A 25,142-nucleotide genomic window follows, 5' to 3' on the forward strand; every position below is an offset into this window, starting at 1 on the left:
TGTGTTAGTGATGGAGAAAATGTTCAATTATGTCTATTAATGGAATAGAAGTGGTGGTACATGGAATCAAGACATCATTTCCATTTCTTTGGGGAGTGTTGTGTGTGCTTTTCCCTAGCAGGTTTGTTTTTGTAGTGATTAGTTCTAGCTCAGGCTATTAATAAAATGAGTTAGTATTTCAGCTGTACACTACCCAGTAGGAGAAGAGTTTACAGTACAAAGAACCCACGCAGGGCTCAGAACTTGCCAGTTAGTCACTCATGTGGATGGAAGCAAAGAACATATATGCCCTGCAGAGCAACTTCCCAAGATGAGCATCCCAAGATGGAGCTTCACCTAATATAATGAAGACAGTCACAGGAGGAGAAACTTTGGACCTGATAAAGGCCACTGAGGCTTTTCAACCTTGGGAGGCCATATGCCTCTTTGTGTACCAATTTCATTATCTGTGTAGTGTTCTGTGTACTAGGGTCACTGGTAAGGAGGAAGTAAGAGTCCAAAATGGCTTGCAGGCACAGCGATAAAATACTGTGTGTCCGTCAGAAAACAACAAAATATCATTGTCACCTCCTGTTCTGGATGTGTGCCTTGCTTTACTTCCTGAAGGCTTGGTACCTGGGCTTTAGCTTCTGATGCATAGTCCATTAAAAAATAAGTTTCACTTCTTGAGGATTTTACTTTTCACAGGCAGCTGGTCTGATAGTGCCTAACACCCAAGGAACGGGTGCATCCCTTCTTCCATAGTTGATTTGTTTTATTAGGCAGTTTCCCTAACCTAGTGGGTCTCAGAGTGTGGTCCTTAAACCAACAGCATCAGTAGTACCTGGACTCTGGTAGAAATGCAGATTCACCTGTCTACTCCAAGTGGACTGAATCACAGAATTCTGAGAGTGGGGCCCAGGATCTGTGTTCCAACAAGCACTTGAGGTAACTGTGATATATATTGGACTCATACATATATATGAGTTTGAGAATGACTGCTTTAGGCCAAAGGAGAAAATGGAAAACTAGGATCTGAGCATTCAGATGTGCCAGAGGAAGTGGCTTGGGGTCTTTTCCAATCACACTATACTACTAGCTGTTTAGAGCTGGGTACAAAGTGACATGTTACATTGTGTTAAAGGCACTTCTCTGTTACACATAAAAAGAGCAGACATATCTGCAATCTGTAAACTCATATGTATTATACACAGATTATATATGTGTGTATGTGTTACATGTTGATCTGGCATACCAGGTTCTCTTAACAATGCATCCCTACCTCTGTCACGTTCTGCATTTCCTCCTTGATTTATTTTCCTTGTAACAATTATTGCTTTCTAATATGATGTGTTAATTCTTCGTGTTTTGTCTCTCTCTTCCAATGAGAACTTTATCTTCTGAAGGTGACATGTTTTATTCCTTCCTGTATTTGGCCATACTACCCTGGAACGTGTCCTCTCATCATTCACATTCCTAGCTCTGAGAACCCTGTCTAGCCCCTACTATTCCCTCAGTAAATATTTGTTGAATGAGTGACTTCTTGCTCTGGGAGCTAAAAAAACACCACTGAGGTCAAACCAAACACTGTAGCACCTGTGTATCCCCTAACCTGTCAGTTTCACGACAGCAGGAAACTTTGTCCACAAACAAGACTCTGGTCAGTGCCATCCTCAGGAGCATAGTTCATCATTTCCAAATGTCCCATTTGGGTCTCGCTAGTTATGGGGCAGTGTCTTAAGTGCCTGACATGTTCATACAGCTGACTGGGGCTAGTATACAGCTATGCAAAGGAACTGTGAGACACATTAGAAATGATAACATAAAAACAGAAGTCAGGGGCCCGGGTTCTAGTTTTTACTCTGCCTGCCATTAGGCATATAACATTGTCTGCCTTGGTTTCATCTTACTGGCCTCATTTCTTCTTTCAATTGTTATACATCTATCCATGTGTATGTAGTCTGACTAAAGCATGTTTCCTGAACCGGTGTGTTCCATATGAACAGGGTCTATTGGCTTACCTACTTTTTAATGTCCAGCCAGCAGTTGGAGGCATTTCTTAAATATATGGAGTAAACAAATCCCTGTGGGAACTAACTGATGATTTCAGCCTTATTGGCCTGTGCTCTGCTAATAAGTCACCAAGCAGCATGTATGTTGCAGAGACCCTGACCTAAAGAGATCTCTAGTCATTAGGAAGAACAGAATCCTGGTCTGCACCGGCCACTGATGCAGAGTGGAGGTGGCCATGCCATGGAAAGCTCAGGCTAGCCACTTGGCTATCAACCCCGTGGCTTGGAAAAGCATGGATATAGCAATGACAAACCGCAGAATCACAAGTCTATTATTTCTAGTGTTCAGGTCATTAGGAAAATAAACAAAACACTGCTGACCTCTCCAACTGACTTCAAAAAAAAAACCCACAGGAAAAAAAAATCGGTGGCTTCTTAGTGTTTTAGTGCCATGAGAAGTACGCTCAAGAAACGGAAGCCACCTTGTCTGGTCCTGTCTCTGCAGCCCCTGTACACACTTGTTAGCTGATGAAATTTCTAAGGATTCCCCCATCCACCAAGGACTAAACCCTACAAGGCTGTTACTAGCTCACTGGAATGCCCTCACCATCCTCAGTGGCTGGAGGGATCACTTCTCAAAGTATCTACTTCTGGAAATGTATGTTTCCTCAATGGGTCTTGCAATGTGCTATGGCTTGATATCAAAATTTGAAAATAAGAATCAACAGTTGATTATCCCACGAAGGTGCTGACCTAACACTAAATGGAACAAGTCCAGAGTTGACCTGTTTGTTCTGGGCTGCCTTTGCCTCTCTCTCCTTCCACTATGCTCTTTCCCCCAATCCCTCCCTCCCCGGTTGAGAGAATATCACTCCTGACTCTGCCCCACCCCTTCTGCCTTTCCCCCACTAGTCTCATCTACAGATGGTCATTCATCTTTGTTCTGGAAAACAAGTTCTGTTGCTAGGATACCAGGAAATAAAATGGCTGTGGTTGATAGGATTCTTATTAATGACTGCGATTGCAGGTGTGCCGCCATCCTGCCACAGAGACAGACACACTCTATGCATCTGTCCTCAGCTTGACAGGTCTTTCCAGAAAGTGGGAAGGCAGAGAATTTAAGGGCCTCCGAGCTCAACAAAAGGCATTTATAAATCACTATATATCAACAGCCTGCTTTAGAATCATTTTATTAGAACACATCCAAGAAAGAGACATATGGAAAAAAGACAGCAGCAAATCTCAGTCATGCAAATGCCCGTGTTAAGGTTCTCCATTGGATTTAAGTTCAAGTACAAAGACAGGTCCTTTCCTGAGCCAGGTGCACGTCCAGAGAATGACACTGTGCATTGCGAACATATACCCTTCGCAGAGTTCAGAACACTGAACAAGCCACTTCTCACAGTAAGCGTGTGAGACACATGGGAGTGTAAACTTTTAAGGACCCTCTTCCCTGCCCTCCCCATCACCCAGCCTGGGAAGTGAGCCCAACTTCGGGACCTCTTAGAAATTAGGTTTAGTTTATTGAAAATAAAGCAGTGGGCCTTAAAAAAAGGTTAGAAAATGAGTGTTTTACATATATATATTTATATTATATTATATTTATATCTATTTATATGATATGGAGTCATCCCTGCCTCTTGCCTTGGTATAGGGGTTGGGGTGGGGGTCCCATGAAACTTTCTTAGGGGTTAGGGTTCTTTCTCGAATGTTATGGAAGCTGGAGGACTTTAAAAAATTTATTATGAAAAATTGGAAACATATACAAAAGTGAGAAAAGTATACTGAACACCCAAGTACCATCTAGTACCCAATAACTGTCAACACGTGGCCGGTTGGCTTCATTTAGGTCTTCGTGCATTCCCCACCCCACCCAACAGGATTGCTTGAAGTAAATAGGACTAGAATGGTGGTCTTTGCCCCAGAGACCTCAGAAAGGAGTGGTGAGGAGGCTGCATCAAACAGAACTGTGTTGAAGGAAGCGGCTGCTGCCAGTATTGGGGAAAGGCTGGATTCGACCCTCCCCATCTGTATCTCAGGCCCGCCCCCACACATTCTCATGATGTAGAGGAGAGGAGCTACAGCATCGGATGGCCTTGTCCAGACTGGGGGCGGGTCACTGATCACAGGAATGTTCAACCTGAAGGGAAACTAAAACCAAATGTGCCCGTTATCTACCCTGTCTACTTGAGCTGCAGACTTTTTGGGCAGTGAGGGCCTGATGTGGGAGTGGGGGTCGGGTAGAATCCCTGGTATGTCAGGTTGGGAGCTGGGGAAGTACATGGGGCCCTGGGGCCTCTTGGTAAATCCCTGTTGCCCCACCATTTTGGACTTTGGATCGAAGCTCAGAAACCTCAAAATTGCACCCAGGAGAGAAGCAGGGAGGCCCGGGGTGAGCCCATGGCCCAGGCGGGCAGATTTTGCTTGGAACATGTTGCCCTCTGAGCAAAGGCTGCACCCCATACCAGCCCTGTCAGAGCAGTCTCAATAGAGTTGGGTGATTGGAGTCCTGGTGGGAGGTCCCAACGGTGCCACGGCTAACCCGGTGAGCTGCAGGGACAAGTCCCAGGCTGCGCGCTAAACGTAAGTGGAGAAAGGATCTCCAGGTCCCAGGTGCCAACGAGGAACAAGGTTGCCATCCTGTTAAGAAAAGGGCTGGGCTCTGTGATTTGCATATGACTTTGCAAAAATCTGCATGAGATCCCATAGCCCTTTACAGAAAAACAAGTGTTAAACCAGCAGTGCAACCTACTCCTAGTAACCCGATGCACAGACTACGACCTGCAAGACATAACCATTCCTTCTTTCAGAAGAGAACAGAGAGGAAGCAGAGTTGGGTAAGATCTCCCTCAGTCTGAAGGTTCACAAGAGTCCAAGCAGGTCCAGGATCCAGAATAGGATCACTGACTGGTCACTTGATGCCAGAATTCACATCCATCTCTTTTCAACTCATGAGACCTTCCCCCCCCATTGACCAGTCCTGCAGTGGTTTCTCAATGTCTCAGACAAATATATAACAGGGGCAGCAGGAACAGCGTTGCCAGGAGAGTAATACATAACAGACCCTACTGGCAGAGATCTCTTACGCTTACACAGTATCCCTGTTATACTTTTCTTAAACTCTTTCAGGGTCCCACACCCTTCCAAGCCTAGATGTAACATTTAATTGAGAAAGAGAAATGTAGAAAAGGTTGCCTATTCCTGTAGATGTTTGATGGCAATGGACTTAAAAATGTGTGATTTTTGTGTAGGGCTAGAGCCCATGACATGCGGCAACCTGTAGTTTCCCTTTGGTATGGGGCTGGTTTGGCCAGACTACAAGGCAGTCTGAAGGAGTAAATTGCTAAGTGGGCCAGTGAGTGTGGGCAGATTAGAAGCCCAGCATCTAGGTGAAACAATGGGTTATTGTTCCTCTAAGGAAAATGGCAAGCTTCTAGTAGCCACTAGCAGAGTAGAGGATTTTAAATGGCAATGGGTCCCAGGGAAGAGAACAGTGCGGGGTCTCGACTTCAGGTTTCACATGGAGTCCAGGGCTGCCTTACACCTGCCCCACGGAAATGAGAGCTCCGGGTTGAAACTCTCCCAGGCAGAATTTCAGCCGAGGAGAGAGGAGAGGAAACTTGGGCACCAAGCTGAATGGCATATTTATTCTAGCTGTCCAGAAGGCAGAAGGAGAAGAGATTTGCGAGAAAGCCTGGAGCTGTCTATGTGCACATGGAAGTCACTCAGGGTCAAGTCCCTCAGGTGCCCAGTGACATCACTGTAGTATGCTTAAAGGGCTCAAGAATATGAAAGCACAATTTCCTCAGCCCAATGTTGTCCTAATAGGAATGAAGGAAGGGGCGTGTGTCAGCGATGCTCACTCAATAGTCAATAGTCTCATGCCATGTTTACTACCATTCCTAGGCTAGTTAATATATGCGCTATACAGCCCGTAGAATCTATCTCAATGGTAGAACTGGATAATTTTATAAACATTGGATTTTACATTCTGTTAATCTTTATTTACCATAACTAATAGTTTACAGAATTTTGAATCTTTCATGTGCCAAAGAGCTGAGTGTTTACATGCATCATGCCACATACTTTTTGTGTATGCAGTGGGTATCACTGCCTTCATTTTGCAGACAGAGTCCTGGAGAGGTCCTGCCCGGAATCATAAAACTGGAAAGTGGATGCATGGGATGAGCTGTGAATTAAGGCTTCTCTGTTTTCAAAGCTGTCCTTTACCACTGGTGTGTGCTGCTCCCATCTACTAGAAGATGACTGGACATTTACATGACATTGAGTCTAAAGTATTCCTCACATTCAGGTCTATCTTAAATCTTGGGATCTAACTGGAAGTAGCTTGGGTAATTTTATTATATATATCATTAGGTTCTATAGAAAATTCCTTATACCCTTTCAGCCTCATGCTGTGAATGGCTCTGTATATCTGCAAATCTTTTTGAAGATGGTTTGATGTATAGAAATACTCAGGAATAAAACCCACACAGACAGACTGAGTACACGGTTTTCTAAGAGTCCTGAGAAATGCACACACCTGACCAGGAAGACATGATTGGATATACCCCAAAGGCATGTCAATAGAGTAATAACGCAGATGCATGGCTTTTAATTTTTTGTTGTGAGAAAATATCTCATCATATAGCCCCAGGATGACTTCAAACTTACAACTTTGCCTCAGTTTCCCAAGTCAGAAAGCTGGGATCATAAGTGTGTACTACAATGGCCAGATGCCTAGTTATTCATGATCCTGCTGAAAGGACTTTTAAACAATCTGACCTAATAGGAGGAGTGGTGGGGAAATGTTTTAAGTGGAGGAATAAATGCTATTGAATTTTCCTAATGGAAAAATATCTAGCAGCTTAGAATTTATAATAATCTCACGTGCAATCATCCCATGCCTTTGGCTTCCTGTGCACAAGTACAGGAGTCAGGGTTTAGACATACTCTCTGGCGACTGGAAGAGCCCTCTGAATCCTAAGTCCTAAGGGCTTTTCTATGTTCAAACTGCTCATCTTCTGGACACCGAGTTGGTAACACTTTGGCGGGGTTTGGCATCTTCCAGTATGTGCCAGAAGCATTTATCTTTGGAATTTTCCAGAAGGGGCAAGAACCAGGGAGACTCACTTTACAGGACTATGACTTTTATCAACTGGACTTGCTCAGCACTTTGGGGGAGAGGTTATGTTGAGATTTTCTTGTCTTTCTCTACCCAAGTACAGACACCTTGATATAAATCTTTCACTTGATATACTTGATAGGCCATGTCCTAATATTTGATTCTCATAAGGAAGCTCCCTGAGGCATGGTGAGATGTTCTGTAGTCACTGTGTACATGGGAGATAAGGCTAAACATCCAGGGAGATAAAAACAGCCACAGACAAAGAACATATTTATTTAGGTGATGGCTTTATATGCATTTATGTTCCACAAACCATGGCAGCTATTTTGCAACAGACTGTTAAGTGAATCTTAACTGCAAATTGCCAATGGTGTTCTCTACTATAATTTATCTGACTGTGTGTTCTCAGTGTTTTGTTCTGCTAGCTTAGGAAGCTTCTGATGCAGGGATGTGCCTTGTTGGTCCTATAGCTAAGATACCAATCAGCCTATTCTTGCCCCTGACTTATGGCATGTTCTATCAGGCACAGGAGATAGTGAGCACACATACAATACACAGAACACGAAACATTCTTGGCTTCTGAGCTCAGTTATGTCCCATTCTGTTGGCCAGGAGGGAGAAATTGAAGTCGTTATACTATTTGAGACAAATGCTGCTTTGTGCATTGGGCTTTGCCTGTGTGGGGTCATGTGTATGGGGACCAGGAGTCAAACTGCTCTACACTTTCTGGTTGTATGACCCTGAGTAAGCTATTTACTCTTCAATGGACACATTCTGTAAAGTCTGCCATCTGTAAAGTGAGGAGAACGCTACTTACCTTGAGAGCCAAGAGGCTCATCACGCCAGGGACTTAGGTATAAAGGCAGGGGCTATGCTAAGTACCCTGGATTGGCTTTCCTTCAGCCAACCTGCATGTATGTCCCACAATATCAGTGACTTCTTAGGGGAAGGATAGCATCTGCACCATTAGATGAGGAGGAGATGTCTGCTTGCACATTGTCTGTTCCTCTATTATATTGGAAACTCTACAAATACCATAACTGGCTTACAAAAATATTTTTCTACCTCAAGGTTTAAACCAGAACCCAGACTGGGAATTCTCCTTGCTGTAGTCATCAGAGTTAAAAACTGGGACACCTAGTGGGGGGATACTGGATACTGCACACAGAGAAAACGTAAGTGCTACAAGATACAACTTTTGATCAACTCTTCTCAAGGATTGACTTTTATAGCTTCTTGTTTTGCTTCCTTACACAAGCTATGCTGCTTTAAGAGCTCCTGGGATCTAACACATATTTGCTGCACACTGAGCTCAGGACCCTCCGTCTACACCCTGCAGGGGGGAGATGGGCAAGGAATGGGAGTGTGGGGTGACTGGGCAGCACAGGGAGGTCCATCTGTGAGGCACTTTGCCAGAGACAGACCAGGAGCTTCTGTCTCCAGAAAAACCAGCCTCAACCAGCAGGATCCCAGCTCCCCACCTTTGCTTCTTCCTTTTCTCCTGCTTTTCAGGGACTGCTCTCACTGAGCTCCAAACCCAGACAATGTTGGAGATAGCCTTGAAACAGCTCCACTTTGTGGTTTCAAGTTTATCAGAAACCTTTCCCTCTGCCCTTGACTGTAACTGCGAAGGAAGGGATGGTGTGTATAGAGGGTCCTTGATCTCAGAACAAAGTTCCCTCCTCTCAGAAACTTGATGTTCATGACGTAGCCTCTATAAGGAGCCTTATGTGCCTCCTGGAAACCCTTCCTTTCCAAATCACCAGGGACTAAAACCAAACTGGAACAGACTTCTCCTCTTCCCAGGGCTCATCTTTGTGTAAAATCTCTATGTGTGCTTCTGTGTTCCAAGATCTCCCTTACTGTCCCCCGCATCTCTAAATAGCAGAGCTCAGTGAAGAGCCCATCAGGCCCCTCCCACCCTGACTCCTCCCTCTGGATTTTCCCTTCTCCTGCCCAGCCTTTCCCAAGGCTCTGGACTTTTATAACCAAACCAAGTCACCAGTTTCTAACCTAGGCCTATGTGAAGATCAGCTAAATTCATTCTCTGGTCACTCGAGACACCACTGAGAGATCACTGTTTCCCACCAGGCATCCTGGGTGCATACAAAGGTCAGACTCCAGCAACCAGCTAACAGTCTTAGCTCTTCCTGTTCTTTAGAAAATAATACCTATTAGGATTTTCGTTGTTGTTAATAAAAGTACTATGTCTTATTGTAGAGAAATACAAAAAGCCACCTATCAGAAATAACCATAATTTATATTTTGGTGTATTTCCTTCATATATACATATATGTATATATATATATATATATATAAGTATATATAGACACATATATGTGTATATGGACATATAAACACAAAGCACACATATGCACACACACATGGTCCCCTTTTGTCAGCAAGACTAGTCTTTCATATTGAGAGAAAGGAAATTTCAGAGTAGATGAGAAAGAAAAACAACTCCAGACCTCAGCCCTGGTAGCCCTTCACCTGTGTCAGCCACAGTCACCACTCTCTATGGTGCAACGTCATAGGTCTGATGACCAGGAGAAATCAGCATAACCCTTGTCCCAAACCACAGAGCAAATACCTCTTAAGTGTGTGGGGAGTGTATTGGAGAGCACACTGATTCATAAGCACAAGCAAGAGAAGATACTAACAAGGCATCCTGTTCTTCCTGGGCATGTCCTGTGAATGCCGACTTTACCTCCATGTGCTGAAGATAACAGTAGGTGTCAGACACCAACCCTGTTGTTGAGAACCTGGTGATTCAGTGGGTGAGATAAAAACTCTTTCATGAGAAGCAGAAGTGAACAGAGGAGGGAGAGACTGTCTCACAGAGTGCTGAGGGAGGAATGAATGCCAAGAATCATTCTAGTACGGAAGAAGGTGCATTGTAGCAGGACTCTCCCCAAGGTCAGAGACTTGTCCATCAGGACAGGAAATTAGAATGAGGCAGTATAACAGATCAGATGGATCACTGCATAAAAGACACGAGTCAAAAAACTAAGCAAAGATGATTACATGTCTACCAGAGAGGAGAGGTCTGCAGACAACTAGGGGCCCAGGGGCCCAGGGGCCCAGGGGCCCAGGGGCCCAGGGGCGGGAGGAGGGGCAGAACAGGAGGCAAGGATTGAAACTGTTGGAAGTGTAAGGTCTTGGGGGGATGCTGCTATGGTTCAGAGGCATGTTGCTGTTCCTGACACACCCAGGGACAAATTTCCAACATGACACAACAATGGAAAGGCATGCTCAAGGGCAGACCTTCCACAATGGCTGCAAGGTGGCAAGATGGGGATGAATTACACACAGGACGTGGCAGCATATTGGCTTCCAGAGACTGGGCCAAAAGTGCACTCATGTTCACAAACCTAGGGAAATGACTCACCACACAAACACTTAACTTCAACCAAGGAAACTTATTCTCCTTGCCCCAGTTATCCTATACTTCCCTGTCAGAACTGAGCTTTCTCCCTCTCCCAATGTCTTCATTTCCCTAGTATGTTCTGGTAGCAAAGCCATGTGTGGAACCATCTCTGATCCTCCCAGATTTAATGTCCTGACTCTTTGACCATGATGCCAAACACACCACCTTGAGTCCAACTGTTGCTCACTTGACACTATGTATTTAATGAGTATTTATCAAGAGTCAGCTGTGAGCTAGCACTGCTAAGATTTGGTGATGCAGTGGAGGTGTGAGACCAACGTGTTTTTATCCTTGTGGACTTAAAGTCCACTGGAGAAACCAATCACATGACCTCACAGGTTCTTACGTAATCCCCGAAAGCAACTGGCACCAAGCCAAGCTTCAGCTATGAGAGAGTGCTGGAATGAATTCCTGTTAGTTCTGGTTTTTCTGTATCCTCCTTGATGCCATTTGCTTGGCCTTTGTGACAACATACAGAAGTAACTCAGCCCTCCGACAGGTCAAGGAACTGAAGACCAAAATCACAAGGCTGTCTATAAAATCGAGACTGAAGAGGCTTACTGTGTGCACAGGTGTTTAGTTATGTCACGCACAGACTTCCTTTCCACATCTTGGATCTGCTTGTTGGACAGTCAGGTGTCAAAGTCATTGTATTTATCATCTTTCTTCCAACATGTTCGGTTGCTTCAACCCTACTACATGCCATATATTGTATTATAATAATATACGCTACAACGTAGACGCATCTTAATCACCTACTGGCTCTTACTCTTCACAACTGAGGGCTGACAGAAACCTATAGCACGTGTTAGGTCTTCATGTTGGTACACTGTTCTGTGGATATATAAATGGTGAGCTATTTTGAAATACTACATATAAGAAATGCTTTTTGTCACATCCCATGGCACTCAAGCGTATTAGTGCATTAAAAAAATCAAATCATGTGTTTATCAAGAGGCAAATCAGAGAAGAGGAAGACAAGCTGTAGACTGAGAACATATATTTACATATATAGCCCACATAGACTAATAACTATATACTCCTAGTATTAAATAAATAAATAAATACATACATACATACATACTACAAGTGACCTATGAGATAGATAAAGAGCTTGAGTGGAGACTTTGGACAGGAGGAAATTCAAGGCTGTCTCAAGGATGTGGGAAAACGTGCAGTCCTATGAGGAATCAGAGAAACCCAGCTTCATCAGGAGCAGGTGCTCCAAAGCCACCAGCTCACCAGCTGGGAAAGCAGAACCTCCGAGGGTTTCTTGCACAGTAGTTGGAATGTAAATTTGGCTCAAGACTCATGTACAACCTACCACTCAGGAGTTCCATTCCTCGTCACGTGGGGTTCGGAGATTGAGTCTAGGTCACTGGGCTAGGCACCAAGCACCCTTACCTACTGAGGTATCGTAACAGCCTGAAAGTTTTTTTTTTTTTTAAAGAATAAATAAATGTATAAGGTTGTATATTTTAAAGAAAGGTCTCTAGAAGAATATATGCATCTTATACTACAACTCCATTAATGCCTCAGTAATTTAATTAATAACCCAGAACATATCTCATTAAAGAAAACAGTGTGAATTAGACGAGGAAGAAGAAATAGAAAAGGGTTTGGGTAAAGGATGCTGCAGGAGACTACTCTGTGATTCTGTGATTCCCCTGTGGGTTTTAAAAGTCTGACTCTATGTAAAAATAAAATTCTTTGATACAAATGTTTCAGAAACCCCACTCTCTTGACATATTATCTAGGATAAGAATTAATATTTTGGGCTCAAAATTGATACAAAGGAGAACTGAATGGAAGATGAACTTCAAGGCAAGGACACTTTTGACTTTTAGTGTCAAGATCTTCTCTGCTCCCAGGCTAAATCTGTCCTTCAAGCGGCATTGTCCTGGTGTGGATGAATCGTATCTGAACAGACACATTCATCACGGCAACTTCTCTGCTGCTCCCCACGGCAACCGGCAGAAAGTAGGAGCCCGCGTGCTTGTCATCTCGTTTAAAGAACACACAGGACCTGCACAGCCACCTATAGTCACATGCAGGACAGAGACTGTCCTGTATAGAGCAAATCCATGGTTCTGGTCACCAGGAAAACTCAATTCAACCACGCTGAATTAAAAAAATAAATGAATCCGGAGTGGTAAGATCTTTGGCAGAGTTTTCTGCTTTCCTCCCCACAGACCATCTCATGGTAGTGTGTTGTGAATTTCCCAGCAACCTGTTCTCCAGACAGCACAGTTACAGATTGGGACTTCCAGCTGGTTTGCTTTAAAGTTCAATGTCAGAGCACATATCCTGCAAACATTTCTTTGGGGCAGCTGTCAAGGAAAATTTCATGAATGGGACAAAGATTTGCTGTTGTCACTAGAGGAAGAGAGGTGACATGGTGGACTCTGTGCTATGGGAATTCTTGAACCTTGTAAGTCTCTGCATTAAGTTCCTACAAAGGAGGGAACAGAAATCTAACCATCCTGTGATGCACAAATGGCTGCTCCAGCATAAACAGGGGCAGGTTTGTGCGCATCAGGCCAGGAGTGAGGAGAGGCTCCAGCTGAAAACAGGGGTGGACACTGTCTAGGGTCTGGTCATACAGTCCTGAAACTACCTAGTACAGTTTCTCTCATAAAGACAGTCCTCAAAGTGGAGTTGGCTGCCCCTCTCAGGGGACACCTGTTGCCTGTTGCTCCTGGGAGATGTCCTTACTCTTGCTCCATGGGTAAATCCTCCAAGGAGGGTGTTTTATTAGTTTCTCTTTCTCGGCAATCCAGCTTTCCAGCAACAGTGATCACATGACCCCACTCCAATGCCATCCACAGAAATCTACACCACCCTGCCCCACAGTGCTCATGAGAGACACGCTGCAGAAGCTAACAGTAACAAAGAAATTAGCACTCAACTGCCATCAAGGTAAACCTAGGCGAGAAGCTTCCATCTGGGTTCAAAGTCAAGAATCAGGGCAATACGGAGCCACTTGTCAACCCAGTAGGTTTTCCCCCAGAATGCTACATTATCGCAACTGGTACTGTGACCTGTGCTTCCTACCACAGTGCATCCAGAGAGAAGGAGCACCAGCTACCACAAAGCCACAGGCTCAAACCAGCCAGTCTACGCTGTCTAACCCATGCTGCTCCGAATCCCTGTGCAAAGTCTCTGCCTGAGGTTTCCAAAAACAGCTAATGATTACCTGTCCAAAGGGCTCTCAGTACCACAATCCCACACCACTGCTCTTCAACCAGGAGCTCTGAAGAGCAGACTTCCCACAGTTTGCTAAGCCCATCCATTAGGCAAAGTCTTTCTTTTTTTTCTTTTCTCTCTCTCTCTCTCTCTCTCTCTCTCTCTCTCTCTCTCTCTCTCTCTCTCTCTCTCTCTCTCTCTCTCTCTCTCTCCCTCCCTCCCTCCCTCCCTTCCCTTTTTAAATGTACAATACTTTTTTCCTACCTAAGACCAGAGGAGGAGAGGGTAAACAGAACGCTGGCCGGTCTCCGTGGAAGCCTTCAGAACAACCCCTGTCCTGAAAGCTTCCACTTCACTCTCCACCTCTGTCCTTCCAGCCGTGCCCACCTGTCCATCTGTCCATCTCCCTGTCCCTAGCATAACGTGTGAGACTGGAGGTGTACTTACTTGGGTCTTGTGTGCCCTGGTCTGCCGCCAGCTAATACACTTGAACATTGTGGCTCGCTTTCAGATTTGTTTTTGCCTTCCACCACAATGTTAACAATGAAATCGAATTTCCCCTGGTGCGGGACTCCAGCGGGGTTAATTTGGCACTGGAAACTCGCTCCTCCCAGGCAGCTCCCAGATAGGGATCAGCCGTGATGTATCCCAGCGCTCACTGCCAAGTGCTTAGAGACTGACAGGAATCTTCTGGGGAGGATGAACGACTCTGGGGCAGGATCACACCCCCACCAAGGCCACAATGTGAGTCACAAGTACTTGGTACAGAAGAGTCTGTGATAGGCATTGCCAGCCCAGAGCCATTGTATAGATGTAGCGCCTCAGTGCAACTTATTGAGGGTTGTTGTGGATTTGTGGGCATTATACAGGGGTGTGTGTTGGGGGCAGGAGCTGCTCAAGAGGGGGCTGCAGCCATATTTGTTTTCTACAGATCCCCAAGCTCAGCTATGAAGGTCACAACAAAAGGATCATTCTAAATGATTCTAAATGAACTTGGGTGACTGACTTGGGCCTGACTATCAGAACTGTCATTAACTGTCATTAACTGGCTTTGTGACTCTGAATAAGTCACTTAGTTACTCGTCATCAGTGAAGGATGTGGGTTTGATGATTTCTGGGATTTCTCTAAATTTCCTGTCTATTTGTCTGTCTGTCTGTCTGTCTGTCTGTCTGTCTCTTTCTATTCCCTTGCCCCGACTTTTCTTTCCTTCCCTTTCTCTTCCTCTTCCCTCCTTCCTCTCCCTCTCTCTCTCTGTAGACCAGGCTGGCCTCAAACTCACAGAGATCTGTCTGCCTCTGCCTCCCAAGGGCTAGCTTCTATAAATTTCTATGATTATAAATTTCAGGCTCACCCTGAATGAGATAAGGCATCGAGTAACGTCCGCAGCCTTTACAAAACACAGCCCCACCATTGGTAAATCGCCCTTCTACTCTCTCTATTCTTGTACTACTCTCTCTATTCTTGTACTGAGGATGCCTGTGCTGCACCACCACCTAGAACTGAGACACTTTGTGCAGCTAGAGTGTTTGACATGGGCAGATAATCCCTAAGGCTTCCTGTTACCTGTCTGGGCTCATGACACTTCCTTGTCTTTTCAGATGACTAGCAATTTTGGTGATGGATTTCTTCAGGGAAAAACTTTAAACAGTGGAATGCTAGTGGTGCTATGAAGTAAATAATGCCAGGAAGAAAGGTTTTGCCCTATGTCTCGGGTAGTGGGCATTTCCTGTCCTCTGGTGGTCTTAGAAGGGATTGGAGCCACTCATATACACAAGGAACTTCTGACAGGTAGCCCATAACTGCAAGTCTTCACACTCTGCTCAGGGGCTCTGAAAAGCCAAGCTGATGGTGTGACAAACATCACTGAGGTGGGAGCTGTGCTCCCAGGGGGTGACAGCACACCCATCGGTGGGGATCTGGGTGTCCCGGTGGTCCTGGACTCCTCTCTTTATTGACCACTACTTCCATCTCACCTCCTGTCCACCATGGAAAAGAGTGGCAAGAAGACTATGCTAGGAAAAAGGATGAGTTCCAAGTCTAGTCCTGGGCTTTAAGAAAACATTAAACAACACAAAATAAACCAGTAAAGAACCCAAACCACATTTGGCACTTAAAATCATAAAGTAGAAGTGGCATTTTCTTACAAGGACTAAGATATTGAGGAAAATCAAATCCTTTTAGTTGAGGTTTATGCTGTGGCTATAATTTAATGTGCTGAGGTCTGGAATGTGCCCGAGAATCAAGACTACATTGCTTTCACGGTTCAAGTTCTATACAGCCACTCCCAGCTTTGGTAGGTGGAGGTAAAATTATGTTCTTCCCAGGTACTTCCTCAAGGGATTTGATATGGGATGGGGTCAGCACAACTCTCTTTATCTATGAATAGTTTATAAATCTTCTGAGTCCCAAGACTTTGAGGTGGAAGAGCTATAGTTCCTTTTCCCCAGGGTTGCTTGAGATCCTAGGAGCCCTTATAGACTGGAGGACAGCAGGCAGCACACATAGCTGACCAGGACACCCGTCATGACCACATGTCTCAAACCAAGGGCTGATCTTCTCGATGGTTTTTAAGAATTTCTCAAGTAAAACACATAACTTGGTATTAGTCTCACACTGATCAATCTCCATCCTGACAGATATCCAGTTTTCTCTTTAGAGGTAAAACATGGTCTCTTAAAACTTCAGGAAACATCCCCTTTAGGCTCCTTGGGTCCCTGAGTGATGCACACATTTCAGATAGGATCTCATCTGGTCCTTCAGAACTTTAGGAAAGATGGTCACTTTTCTTTTTGTATAGAGACAGAGTTGTGATATAACGTGGCCACTGTAGGTCATAAGCAGGTCAGTATGGAGTCCAGGACCCATGCCCCTGCTACCACATCACTATGCTCCCCAGGGTAGATGCTATAGCACATACCTAGATCTTTCCTGACAGTGCAGTCACAGCTCTCGTGCCTACTGACTGCTCATCTGACACAGAAGACCAAGGCCCTTGGCTCAGGCAGTGCACAGTTGGCGATTCCTGCCTGGAGCATCAGGAAGAATCAGACTGAGCTTAATACCATCCGAACACATCCATATATGCCTTGTATACCTTCTATAGATCACACACATGGGAATCTGAGTTAGGACTCCATATGTGAGGAATCGGACTTAGGCTGCATTCTTTGAGAAGCTCTTTCTCTGCCTGTACTCATGAACTCTTTAATGGAAAAGATTTCCCTTTGCCCTGAGTGATCTGTCCCTTACCCAACCAGAATAAGTTTTACATCTAATTAAAACAGACAAGGTGGAGATGCTATTCTCTTTATTTCTGGATGCTTTCTTTTCCTACACTCAGGAATGAAAGCTGGAGATGGTGAGGCCTTGCTTTTGTATTCTTGGCACAGACTATAGCACCTGACATAGGTCAGGCAGGCTTTACAACAGTGCATGAATGGAGAGAGTGGGAATATGCTGGTGCTGGGCTAGGCCCCATCCATGCACCAACACAGGGTCTAGGTCTCTACCAATGTACAAATGTAGAGGTTATATCCTTATGAAGATACCTACCCAAGGGCTACATCTTTACCAAGGGAACTTCATCAACTCAAGAACTGGTTCCTTATGCAGATATCAACTTAAAGCCATGGTTTTCTCTTTGACTCCCACCTTGTTTCTTATGTCCTGATACATGTGTAGTGTGTGTGTGTGTGTGTATGCCTGTGAAGACTATTAGCTTCTAATGAATGCCAGAGGAGTCTATACTCACAAGGCTTCTGTGAGTAGGCTGCCTTGTCAAGGGTACCATGTCATGGCTGCTATCAGAGTCGTAGGGAATTGTGGAAATTATTTGCTTTGGCCTTAGTTGGGTCCTTGCCACAGCTATCTCCCTGACTTCCTTCCCGGTTACTGAAACAAAAATGATCATAATCCACCACACTGAATTGACAATCCAAAGTTAACACCATTGAGTCAGCCCCGCAAGCCTCCAGGCTTCTCCTCATTCCCTGTTTCACACCAGCATCCCTGGTCTATTCTGTATCCTGGCTCACAGCAGCTCATTCCATATTCTGATCACACACCAGTTGTGAGATACTCCATTAGTGATTATTATTATTATTGTTATTGTTATAATAGAGGACAGCAGCCATGATTAAATTTCCTTCTAATTTCTCTCTTTTCAGCTAACCTGGGCATGACTAGAACCTAACAGTGCTGTTTGCATGAAGAATATTTCTCGTAGGATGGGCATGTGATGTTTAATTCAATACACGTTTATTGACAACATCCACTGTGCGTGCCCTGAATGTATATACACCATGTTCATCACAGTGCACATACTTGTCCTCTGGAAGGCATCCATTACCTTAAAAAGATTCTTCTTCAGTGACACCTACCTCATCATGGCTCGAATTCAGTGACTCTAGATATTTAATGTGTGGCAGCAAGCCCCAGCACTCAAGGTGAAAGGCTTGGGATGAATGGGTGGGATGTCCTGCCCAGAGTAGACAGAACAGCTTTGCCCCACTGTGGGTTACCGCGGGCTGAAGGAAGCACTTTCATTTGCCTTGAAGAAATAACATTTTGTGTAATACAGGCCTGTGGGAAACCTAATTATGCAGATCCATTTGAGGATCAAACAAACGCAAGTCTGGGAGTGTTATTAGTGGGATCTATTTACTGAGGCGCTCAGCTCAGCTTTGGAAGGGTTTAATGTGGAATTATGAATAATAAACTGTGTTCTCACTAAGGAGGGGGGACCCATAGCATAAGCCAACAGTCCCAGTTCCTCTCCCTCAGGGACAAGTGGTAGAATTTCCCTCTCTTAAGGCCTTAAAGAAGAGCTAGACAAGGGGTTTCCACGTGGTAGTGAGAAGGGAGGCTACATTCCCTTTCCTCAATCTTACTGAAAAACAAGAATATGGAGAAGGAACAGAAGACTGTTCTGTGAGATGTAGCTAACACACTAAATGGAATATTTTATATTCAGAACATGCTAGAACACAGAGATGAGTCTGGACAAGAGAGTCAAGTGGGCACAAAGTTGTCCTGTACTTGGATTGCTAAGTCACCTGCCTAACTAAGTCTGGCCACAAAAAGGCTTGGGGATTTTATGAGCAACACTGGGTACCCTACTAGACACGATGACCATTTTAGGAACATTTCTGAAGCTAGCAGCCCTACAAGATGGACGATATTCACAGCCAGCTCCTGTATGCAGGCTGCCTACCCTTCTAAATACCTCATTTTATATAGAATTTACATACTGAAAGAAGCTCATAGGAAAGTAGCTAAGAAATGGAATAATCTGGGAACATCACATTAATATAATCAATAGCTGGAGAACCTGGCATATTAATATAATCAATAGCTGGAGAACCTTAAGACTTCTAGTGTAGCCTTCAAAGACTTGAAAAGTGATATGGTGAGAGTCTCCAAATACCTACAGCCCAAGGACCCACCATTGTTCAAATCTGATCATTCAATGTCAGACATAAGTAGATCATAGTCTGCTAATAATAAGCTAACCCAGGAGTCAAGGCTAGCAACAAACATTGATGCCTGAGATTCCAGAGGCCAACATGGAAGGTGGAGGAGAAATGCTGCTCTGTTTATAGAGAGGTAAACCGAAGAAGCCACATCATCTTAGGACTAACAGATAAGAAACTGCTGACGGTTGCTGATAGGGATGAAGCCAGAGGTTGGAACTCTGCTAAAGAACTCACAAAGCTCTTCCCAGTCTGCTGACACATTGTATTCATACCTTAAGACTGAAAGTTAGCTTTTACCAAAAGTCAGGCAGCTACTACTTAGTCTTCCCAATAATGCTGTGAGAAGATACCATTACCCTGTTTAGTGGATGAAAAACTGACCTGTGGTAACCTGGGTAAGCTGACAGAAGTGGTATCAGAGCTGGGATGCATCCAGCTCTCTTCCAGTGTTTTCCCTCACACTACAGCATACAGAATACAACAGGCGATTGGAGGGGTGCCTCAGCCCAAAGTGGGCTTCCTAGCGCCCTTCAGCTGACCACTGACAGATCATCCCTTCCCATCTGAGGAAGAAGACCTGACATTTTGAGGAACATCTACTGCTGGCACCATTAATTGCTGAGAGGTGTCTCTGCCCTGACCTCCCTAAAGCCATTGTCATTTACCCTTCTGTCGACTATGAACAGTTTGTCTGAGTCAGTCCAGAGACTTTTATCTGGTCACCTGGAAACCAGGCTTCCTTGACTCCTAGGAAAGGTGGAAGAAACTGGACTCTGTTGGTAACACCTATGAATTCAGATCTCAGTGAATGGCTTCACAGACGAGGGAGACATAGGTTGCCAGGGGCCCTATGGCTGCCTTGTCCTCACTGCTGGGTGGGGAGAAGGGTGAGATTACTTTAAAGAGTACTACATATTCATCAACAGCCTATTATTATTATTTTTGTTTGAGAATAAGTGTTTTTTTTCAGACTTTGTATATGGAACAGCATCTCTCACTTCACTTTCGGCCTGAATCCTAGGGCCAGAGAAGGAGGCTGGGAGCTTATGTGTCCAAGAGGATAGGACTCCAGCTTACTAAGCTTTCTGCTCAGAATGTCTATGTTTCTTCAATGTCTTAAGAAATAGGATGTGTGCATAGTTAGCTACTTTTGGAAACCTGTTTTTAGTTGCCTCTTACTCTTCTATTCCGAGACCTCACAGTGTAAACTTATAATCTTCACTGAGTTCACAAACGACTCCCAAGCCCTGATGCATGCTGCATGCCAGGGGGACAGCAGTGGGACAGACAGACACAGCCCATGTTCTCAGAGGGGACCAGTGGCTCAGCTATAGAGACAACAGGAAACAAGGAATCGCACGGATGGGGGTTCACACTCCACAGACAGCGCACGTCTCTCCACAGTACCCGGCACAGAGTTTGGCACATGGCAGGTGCTTTGACAAAAAGCAAGTGTCTGGTCTGTGTGTGGCATGTGTAGAAAGAACACCAGGCTGGATTAAGTCAGCACTGTGCATTCAGTGGTACTGGTTGGGCCTGAGTTCTGGTTCCTGCTCTGACACTGACTACTAAATTTTGGGGGGGTGAGTTACTCAGTGGACCCTCAGTTTCCCTTAGAGAAAGGTATAAGTATGAAAATCCCTCATGTATAATAAAAGGCCCGAATCAAAGGTGTAGTCTACCCTCACTTACCTTGCCAGCAAGAAAAGAAATAGACAAATGGCCCCGGCCTGAGGTTTCTGTGTATGTCAGGGTCCCTGGAGATGGGTTAGCAGCTGTGAGGGGTAAGGCCCCAATAACAAAGCTAGTCTAAACACGGGCAATATCACACATGACTTACCAACCAGGGACAGCTTTAAAAAAAGAACACTTTTATTCATAGGATATTTTAGTTATCCTGTTAGACAACAGACCAGAGAAGCCAGGAAAACATAGAAATAGTTTCCTTTGTATTTTGATAAGTAGAAAAACCCCCTCAAATGTTCTAATTACCCTGCCCCTGAAAATGGCTTTAAACCATGAAAGCAGCTGTCAGATGGAATTAACCTTGAATGTCCTTGAGCACGAGTCTATTAGTGTGGTTAGGGATGCGCTGCTCTTATCTCAGCAGGTCTAGGGACGGTCCCCATACCGACTGGCTTTCTTCCCAGTAAGGAAAAACCTAATAAATGTGGCGAGGTACCCACAACTTGGAAAAAATTAAAATCAAGAACAGGGCTAGCCTTTTGCCTGAGGTGGAAGAGCAGCCTGCAGGCCAAGCAGAGTCTGGGGAAGTCTGACTTCACCAGTCGCATTACGGCTATGCTGCGGTAGATTACCTCCTCCTGGGGACTCTGGGTGGGCGAGTGTGAGTGGATCAGGCCATGGGCCCATCCTCTTTGCTGCAGATTCCAAGAGTTTCCTTCCTCAGGCAGCTTGAGCACATGCCCGGGCACAGTGCCTTCCCTGCATTCCCCTCAGGACTCCTCCTGCTGCTTGCTCCAAGATGTGCGAGACAAGTGGTCAGGCTTTCTTAGAGGACGACCATCTTTCATGTGCCACTTGGTGCCCCCTCTGCCCCGCCCCTAAGTTCTCAGGAACTGAGCCCTGGGTACGTAGCTGGGGAAGGGTGTCTTTTCTTCACTGGAGTCTTTTTGGATCAGAGGTCCCTACTGAGTAGTATCTATGTGTCTATTTCCCAAACCACTTGTCTAATGTTTAAATATGCCCCAATCAAACCATTGTAACTATGAGCCAGTCACAGCCATTTGTATCTCAGGACACAGTTCCAAACTCAGCCTCTCTGAGTAGTCCACTATCTTGAGATGGAGCAGTCCAGCGGCCCCATAGGAGTGAACTGGGGGATCGGACACCTTGCTTTTCTCACTGTTTACGCTGTGTGACTGTCCCAGTCCAGCTCTGTCCCTTCCCCTTGGAGCCATGATACAGCTGGCCCCTGCTGTTTGGCTCTGGAGTAGAAGGAACTTTGAGCACAATTCTCCAGGGTCAGTTAAACCAACCACAGCTTGGGGGTAAAGGGAAGGAAGGCGGGGACTCTGTCTTACCTTGTCACTCTCCACTGTGTTCTGAGAGGTCCTGGAGGCAATGGATATGGTATCTGGCTGGCTGCTCCCATCCCCTTGGCTGTCACCATCCTCTACTCCATCCCTGCAGGAAGAAGAGAGAAAAGAAACAAGGGTGGGGGTGGGGGGAGCCACCGTGGGTTTAGAGCATACAAGGCTTTCCCAGCTGGGTTGACAAAGTAGTGCCTGAACCTTCCTAGCAGGGATTGTGTAGCATTATCCTGTTAATGGGTCCAGAGTAGGTGATTTCGATGAAAGCTTACTCATTTCAGTAAGCATGTGATCACTACATGACCTAGCACAGCACATCACAACACCTGCCCTATCTCTTCTGGCCCATACAGCTGATGGAGCACTAAACCAAAAACAACAATAAAACTAGGGAAGAGACTATTATAGGCAGGAGGAAGATATATCTCACTTAGAACCTGGGCTAGCTAGTCAGAGGGCTCCTTTGCAGTAGCCACAGAGTTCAGGGTTCTATATGTTATAACTAGAACGGGGGGGTTGTCTTGCTGCTGGTGTAGAAAGCAAAAACAATGGATAAAATCCCCTCCTTCTCGTCCTCCTCGTCCTCGTCCTCATCCTCGTCCTCCTCTTCTTCTTCTTCTTGTTTAAGATGCAGCTGCAATATGCTGTTCACACCAGCCTTGAGTTCCTGGGTCCAAGCAAGACTCCTGCCTCAGCCTCCCAAGCAGTTGAAACTTAAGATGGATTTTTTAAAAAAAAATGTGAATTTCTTTTGCTGGAGAAAATGGGTTGGGCTATTTCCTCATGGGAAGGTTATCTCTAGCAAAGTCCTGATGGAGCTTTCGCTTCTGCAGATGGAGCAGGTGTTTCCTGTCTTCTTTCTGGCGGGCCTTACTGATTTTATACTTATTGGTGATTAGTTCTTATCACTGCAGAAGGGAAAGGCACTTTCTCCAGGCCTGGGACAGCATGGGCTATGGCAGCCTTTGAGCCAGCTCTGCTCCCTGGTGCCATTATGTCACATGCCACCCCTTCCTGGGTCCTAGCACTACACGGCTTTGACACCATATTGCTCTCTCAGCTTCTCTGCCTTAGGATTGTGTCCCGACTCTGTGCTGAAGCCATGGTCAAGCCTGAGTGGGAAAGGTTGCCTGGGAATTGATGACTAGTTTGTGTTAGGGAAAACTTGGGAGATGTGGGCTGCGGTTAAGAGGGTTAGCAGAGGAAACCATGGTTAGTCTCATGGACACTTTCACAAAAGTCACTCCGCGCTGCTTGTAGATGGGTAAAAGCCTTGAGAGATGGGGAACTGGAGGCAGGGGAATCTTATCCCACGGGCACAGTGCCACGGATAGTGACCCCATGTCACTGAGACTGAACGATCTGGTGTACCTGTGAGTGTACGTGGGTGCCGGTGTGTATGAGGACGTGTATGTGTACATGTGTGCATACGTCATCTTTCTCAGAAAGAGCCATGTCTCCCATGCAGAACATTTCTAAGTTGGCTACTTTCTCGCCACCACATGTGGGTTTAGAAAATGCCAGCTTATTTTAATAACATAAGCCACACATTCGTAGGAAGGCAAAAATCTGCTGTGAAAAGAAGTCACGTGACACATTTCAAAACCAAAAATAAAAGGACTTTCAGATCATCTGTTGTTTTGGATGGTCTGGGCCACCGCCCCCTCCCCCTCTGTAGATGGCTGGGATCTGGCTGTACTTTCTTCTTCGCGCTGTTCTGGCCTAGTCTGGACCCTTCTGGTCCACTACAGATGAAACCAGTTCTGGGGGGCTGAAAGGGCTGATCCAGAAGTGTGGGTGGCATCCCCCACAGCCATGTAGTTCTCCATGAGCTCTGCTGCTATATCCAGGAAGCCAAGCTGGTGGAAGAACACAGCGCCCAGTTGTCCTCTGCAGAGTCTGTGAGGTTTCTCTCCATTCCATGAAGGACGAGACAAGAAGTTGGGGACAGAGAGGAGGTGGCAGACATTTCTAAGACATGCCCTTTATGTGTTCTTGAAACTCTCCAACTCTTTCAGATTTCAGAGCAACCCTCACATTAGCCTCAGCTAAGTTTCCTTCTCACAGAGTCCTGGACAATCCACTCTTTATACTGTATTCCTTCCTATATTCCTTGGGTTTCTCTCTCCAGAATTAAAATAAGGCTGTAGTCTAGACCCAAGCACATAAAATTAAGATAAGCCCCTTTTCAATACTCATACTTGGTCCCTGCAGCAATGGGGCAGTGATCTGATCCTGGCCATCACTTTGGAGGCGTCTCTGTCTCAGTCATACCCAACTTTGGGTCACCACCTTTCTTGGTGCTAGCATTCCACTACCATGACTCTGCCATGGTTCTCCATCTTGCTTATCCTGGTTGATACTGAAAGGTCAACCAAGTCCTCTGGCTTATGCCGTCTGTGAACTGGGAAGGCAGGGGAAGCACAGCACCAACAGTGACACTACTCTCAGAACATCACTGTGCTGTGTATTCTTGTCTTCAAGATACATGTAAAGTTGTTGTATGATTTCATTCGGAGGTCCTTCAGCAGAGTGAAGAGGACTCCCTAGGAGCTTCAGAGACATCCTTGACACAGCAGCCTACCCCAGTGTTGCACAAAACTTCTCACCCTCTGACCAATGTGGAGGCCTCCCTTCTCATGACACAGTTCTCCTCAAAGCCTTCCCTAACGCCACAGAGAGCATCACTGTGCCGTTTGACAGCATTTACTCTCTCAGGATGCTACTGTTCTTATGCGTTCCATGGGCCACCCATGGTTGTTGGAAGGTTCTTGGGAGAAGTAACCCAACTTATACCTCCTCTCATATTCTGGTAGCACACTTAGGCAGAGAGTGCATCGATGGACAGGGACTGAGAAGCTTAAAGATGGAGAATTTAG

The 25,142-nt window shown here is 45.4% G+C and overlaps 1 protein-coding gene across 26 annotated transcripts in view; it reads right to left on the minus strand.

Annotated features, from left to right (window-relative positions):
- The window catches only part of Kalrn (kalirin RhoGEF kinase), a 603,829-nt gene that overhangs the window by 171,861 nt on the left and 406,826 nt on the right, over window positions 1-25,142 (minus strand). For 18 of the 26 annotated variants that reach the window (XM_085832156.1, XM_029470420.2, XM_029470426.2 and 15 more), the window contains exon 33: window positions 22,255-22,357. In XM_085832156.1, the coding sequence (XP_085688282.1) occupies window positions 22,255-22,357 (103 nt within the window). Of the gene's footprint in view, window positions 1-3,149; window positions 4,632-22,254; window positions 22,358-25,142 lie in introns of those variants that run through there. The other 8 variants (XM_085832161.1, XM_085832159.1, XM_029470438.2 and 5 more) reach the window with 1 other exon arrangement.

This window comes from Mus caroli, unplaced genomic scaffold (genome assembly GCF_978045245.1).
Source record: "Mus caroli unplaced genomic scaffold, Mus_caroli_1 scaffold_17, whole genome shotgun sequence".
NCBI lineage: Eukaryota > Metazoa > Chordata > Mammalia > Rodentia > Muridae > Mus > Mus caroli.